General features: G+C 25.7%; 1 protein-coding gene across 1 annotated transcript; it reads left to right on the forward strand.

Annotated features, from left to right (window-relative positions):
- The first annotated feature begins 503 nt into the window (after positions 1 to 503).
- On the forward strand, positions 504 to 1,354 carry LOC134831329 (adenylate kinase isoenzyme 6-like). Its single transcript, XM_063845041.1, has 2 exons — positions 504 to 665; positions 726 to 1,354. Exons 1-2 carry the CDS (start codon positions 638 to 640, stop codon positions 1,196 to 1,198), a joined length of 501 nt encoding a protein of 166 aa, XP_063701111.1. The 5' UTR covers positions 504 to 637; the 3' UTR covers positions 1,199 to 1,354.
- The last annotated feature ends 3,935 nt before the right edge of the window (positions 1,355 to 5,289 follow it).

Below are 5,289 nucleotides of genomic sequence, written 5' to 3' on the forward strand. Positions count from 1 at the left end.
AAAAGTTAAAACTAGATTTCTCGAGAAACAATAAATAACAATTGACACCAATAAAACAAAATTCAATAATATACTTACCTTAATTGATGATCAAACAATGAAATCCGTTATCAGAGATTTCCTATTTTAGCCTTAACAAAATTTCGAAAATTAATTTCTATTTTTTTTAATTATTTTTAGTGACGTGACATGATGAATCATAACAAAATCCATGAATAACCTTGAACAGACAGACAAACCTGCTGAAACATACTTTTTCAAATCGGATTTCGTCATACCTTTAATCGTGTTTGTCATCATATCTCTGTGGCGTAGCTCAGCACGGATGCGATAATGATAGATAAGCGTGCACGATACGCACTCTCGATCATGTTTCGGTGAGAATGAACGAGAGACTTCTCTCAATGGACCCAACGAAGAGAGAAAGAGAGATGCATTCGGCCTAAATATTTTTTTTGTACTTAAACCCGTGCCTCGTACAAAAAAAAAAGATTTACAAATATTTTTTTTTCTTCGTCAGTCAAGCACAGTTAATCGAACGATTGCATTGTATTACGAAAGTTACTCCGCTGTTGGTGATTAATTTTATTTCATTTTATTTATTTTTATCCAGAAATAACTCTCACACAGACGCGAAATGCCTTTGCCGAATATTTTAGTGACAGGCAAGTAATTTTTTTTCGCTTTCGAATTCCTAAAAATTAATTCGAAAAATTTCATTGAAGGCACTCCGGGTTCCGGCAAATCACACATGACAAAAATTCTCGCGGAAGAATTCAATTTGAAGCATCAGGATGTCGCCGATATCGTCAAGGAACACCATTTTACCGACGGTTACGACGAAACGCTGGAATGCCCGATACTCGATGAGAAGAAATTAGTCGATTTTTTGGACCCGATTATGCGAACGGGAGGCAATCTCGTCGAATATCACAACATTGAGTTCTTCCCGGAACGATGGTTTTCGCTCGTGCTCGTTGTGCGATGCGACACAAACATTTTGTTCAAGCGACTCGAGCACAAAGGCTACAATTCCAACAAAATCAAGCAATATGTCGAGATGGAAATTTTCCAAATGGCGCTGGAAGAAGCGAAAACTGCCTTTAAACGCGTGCCCGTGCACCAAGTGAGGGGCGAAACGGAAGACGATGTCGAGAAATGCGTGGCAATTGTCAAAGATTTCCTCAAAAATTGGTAGAAATTAAATGTAATTTGTAAGCAGCCGATGACGATCAAAGTATTTTTTGATAGAAACTTAAGTGTTAAGAGAAAAATATCTAATAAAATATATATTAGAACCGTAATTGCTCAATAAAAAAGTTGATAAAACCATAAAAGCCGCAAACGAAGATTAGGATCGAGCTGATTTGGTCCGAAAGTGTGTATTGTGTGGGTTTGTTAAACGGAAAATGAGTGCTTGCCAAAAGATGAGGACGGCAAAATAGGTCAAGTAGGAGTAAATTTATACAAATGTGTGTTGGATTTTTGTATCAAGCTGAACTAGAATACAGTAAAGGAGCAGAAATTTTTGATAAAAAGTTGTAAAAGTTGAAAAGTCACGTATGATTTGTTCATTTTTGTTCTCTTTGTGTAAGTATCTCGTGCCTTTGTTGTGAAAAAAATTGTTTCTCATGACTTGAAGTTTATGAAATTTGCGATTTTTAATTAAATTTTATCATTTTTTTTAATTTTTTGTATTTTTTTTTTTAATAAATTTTTCCTCAGTAAAAATATTTGATGAACTAACTTAAAAAATTTCAATTTTTTTTTCAAAAATTTTTAAAATAAATTTTATTATTTTTAGAAAATTTTTATTCAGCGTTATTTTTAAAATATTTTTTCAAAAAACTTTTAAAAATTTTTTTTTTTAAAATTATTTTTTTTAAAATTATTTTTTTTAAATTATTTTTTTTTTCAATAATTTTTTTTTTTTGAAAAATATTATTTCAAGTGTTTTTCAGTACAAAAGAAGTTTCAAATTACTTTTTTGAAAAAATTTTTCAAAAATTTTATTTTTTTTAAATTAATTTTCAGTTACGAATTTATGTAAAAATTCTTCAAATTTATTTTTTTGTTATTTTTTTTAATTTAAATTTTTAATTAAATTTTTTATTTTTTTTTTCTAAAATTTTTAATTTTTTACTAAAATTTTTAATTTTTTTAATAAAATTTTTTATTTTCTTATTAAAATTTTAATTATTTTTGAAAAATTTTCAACTTTTTAATAAAAATAAATCTCATGAAATTTCTCGCTTTAATAAAAGTTTTACATTTTTTTTATTTAAATATTTTTTTTTAAATTAAGTTTTTTTAAATTATTTTTTTTTAAATTATTTTTACAATTATTTTTTTTTTTAAAATTTTTAAATTTTTTTTTTTCATTTTTAAAATATTATTTTAAGCGTTTTTAGTCTCGCTTAAATCTCAAAAATTCGAAACAAAATTTTTCACAATTTCAGAATTGAAACGTATTCTCACGTACACACTCAAATGGGTTAACATTCAACAAAAACTGAATCTTGAGGTTTATAGTTTTCCTATCTCTGATTGTAAAACTTTTCTACCCAAAAAAGAAACAGCCAAACGAGGTTATTCTTTACTATAATTTCATTCCGTTTTACAACATTTGCTTAAATTGTAACGAGCTAAAGTTACCAATTCGAAACGTGCCCGAAAGAATGAGAGTTAATTAAATAATAAAATTATGATGAACTTTCCTCTTTCGCTTTTTTTTTTGCTCTTCTACTACTTTCTCGACTTTTACTTGAAGATGATGATAATAATATTCAATTAAGAAGTTTTGATTAGGTACTTTTTGTTCATGATCCGACAAAGAATACCTCGTGGGATGGCGCGGATGGCGATTATTGTTATTAGATACTTGAAGGAGTGATTTGGTATCGCAAACTTGATCCATTGCCAATCAATTTTTCGGATAATTGTAATGAATTGTGAAATGAGGGAGATAAAAACTGTTCGTTTCCTGTCAAAAAATATTTTTTGATAAAACTTCCGATAAATTTTTTTCATTTGTTTCGACAAAAAATGAATGAAATACGAAGAAATTGATAAAAAAGAGACAAAAAAATTCAATTAAAAGTTCCATTAAATGTTGCTTATTTATATTTTTCTGTTTGTTTTAACGAGGATTTGTTGACATTTTTTCGTTTCGTTCCATTTAATTCAAACTTTTCGATTAATTTGTCTTTTCCACTCGGTTTTTAATTAGCCTCTTATTTCCATCATTAGTTTAAAACAGATTTATTTGGATTGGATTTGATTGAATCCATTCAATTTGTTGCTAGATTCAGAAACAATGTTCGATATTCGAGCTATCTCGAAGTATGGAAGGCAATGTTCCTGTTAGTTCGTTGGTAATTGCAAACTGAACAAAATACTTGACCTAATTACGGATTTATTGCGATTTTGTGAGAAGAAGATGCCGAATTTTGCCTGAAGACATCGTTTATGAGGTCGTTAAAGTTGTTCGCAAGAAATTTTTGTCGGGTTTTTATTAGTTGGATGTCTTTATTAAGACCGGAAGGTATGTTTTCAATGTTTTTTTTTTGCGTTGTTTTTGTTCATGAAATATAGATGATGATGGAAAAATGAGACTTATACCTAAAAATAAAATAAAAAAAATGAAAAAAATTGAGAAATTAAAAAAATAATAATAAAATCCAATTAATTTTTTTTTTTGAACTTGAAAAAAAAAATTAAATTGAATATTTAACTTTTTTATGAAAAAATTTTCAGTAACAAAATTTAAATTATTTATAATAAAATATTTTTAAAAATTTTTTTAATTATTTAAAATTTATTTTTTAATTAAAAGGTAAATTTTTTTTTCAATTAATTTTAATTAATTTTTTTTTAAATTTTTAAAATAAAATTTTTAAAAATTATTTTATTATTTTTTTTAATTAAGTTTTTAAATTAAATTTTTTTAAAAAAAATTGTTTTTTAAAATTATTTTCTTTTTTTAAAAAAAAAATAACTAAATTTAAATTATTTAAATTTTTTGAAATTTATTTTTTTAAAATTGTTTTTTTAATTATTTCTTTTAATTAACTTTTTTTTATTTAAATAATATTTCTTTTAATTAATTTTTTAAAATTTTTTTCAATTTTTTTTAAGAAAAATTATACATTTGATAATTTTTTTAAATTATTTTTTTAAATTAATTTTTTTTAAATATTATTTATAAAATTTAAAAAAATGCAAAATCTTACCTTAAAATAAAATAAAAAATCATATTTCTCACAAAATAACAAAAATTTCACATCACATCACTTTTTCATTCATTCAGCTTCGTTACCTTTTGTCCTAAATCAATTGGAATTTTCCATTATTCTACGTTACTTTAGTGCTTCCTATTTACCTCGTTCGCGTTATTACATGCAAATAATTGTAATGTTAGTTTCATGTAATTGAGCGGGCGTCAAGAATGTTACTTTTCTCAACGAAGCACGTTGTAATAAACACTTCGAGTTTCCTCTTTTTGTTTGAAAACATTTTTTTCCTAATTAAATGCGCTTTTCTGACGTCAATTTCAGTCCTTTTGTTTTCGCCGTCGGAGTGAAATTTTTCATTCACTTAAAGTTATTTTGCCTCTTTTCTCACGTTTTTCGAATGACTGAGCACAATAAGAGAAAAAAAGAGTAATAAGTAATTTTTGCGACGTTTTCTTTCTTCCTTATTTAATTTTTCGTTTTTTTCCTCTTATTTTCTTGAATTATAAAATGAAATAATAAGAGGAAGAAAATGTGTCAATTAAATTTTTTTTCTTGAGTATTGTTTTTCTGCTTTTCTGAGAATTAAATGCGGAATTGCGCCTCTAGAATAGAATAAAAAGATATTATTTACAGAAAATTGACATTTGATTCAAAAAAAAAAAAAATCTTGAAAAATTACAAAATTCACGGAAAATGTAAAGGAAGTTTAATTGTTTGAAATTATCTGCTAAAGAGATGAAATTACATCAAAAGAACCTCTTTTAGTTCTTAAATGTTCCCACACAATAAAAATTTTCTTTAGAAAAAAGAATGCAATTAAAAAATAATTAAACAAAATTTAAACTTTCCTCTTTCAGCAAAAATTTCTATGAAAATTCTCAAGTAATTTATTTCAATCAACATCAACAATGAACCAACATTTGTTTGAGGTAAGTGCAAATGTATGTTTACAAAATTACAACAAATCTTTACTTTCAGGACCTTTCACAACGCTGTAGCTGCGAGGATAAAAATGAAATAAAAACAACACGCGAAATCAGAAAAGCTGTAAAAA

Source organism: Culicoides brevitarsis, chromosome 2, assembly GCF_036172545.1.
Source record: "Culicoides brevitarsis isolate CSIRO-B50_1 chromosome 2, AGI_CSIRO_Cbre_v1, whole genome shotgun sequence".
In the NCBI taxonomy this organism is placed as follows: Eukaryota; Metazoa; Arthropoda; class Insecta; order Diptera; family Ceratopogonidae; genus Culicoides; species Culicoides brevitarsis.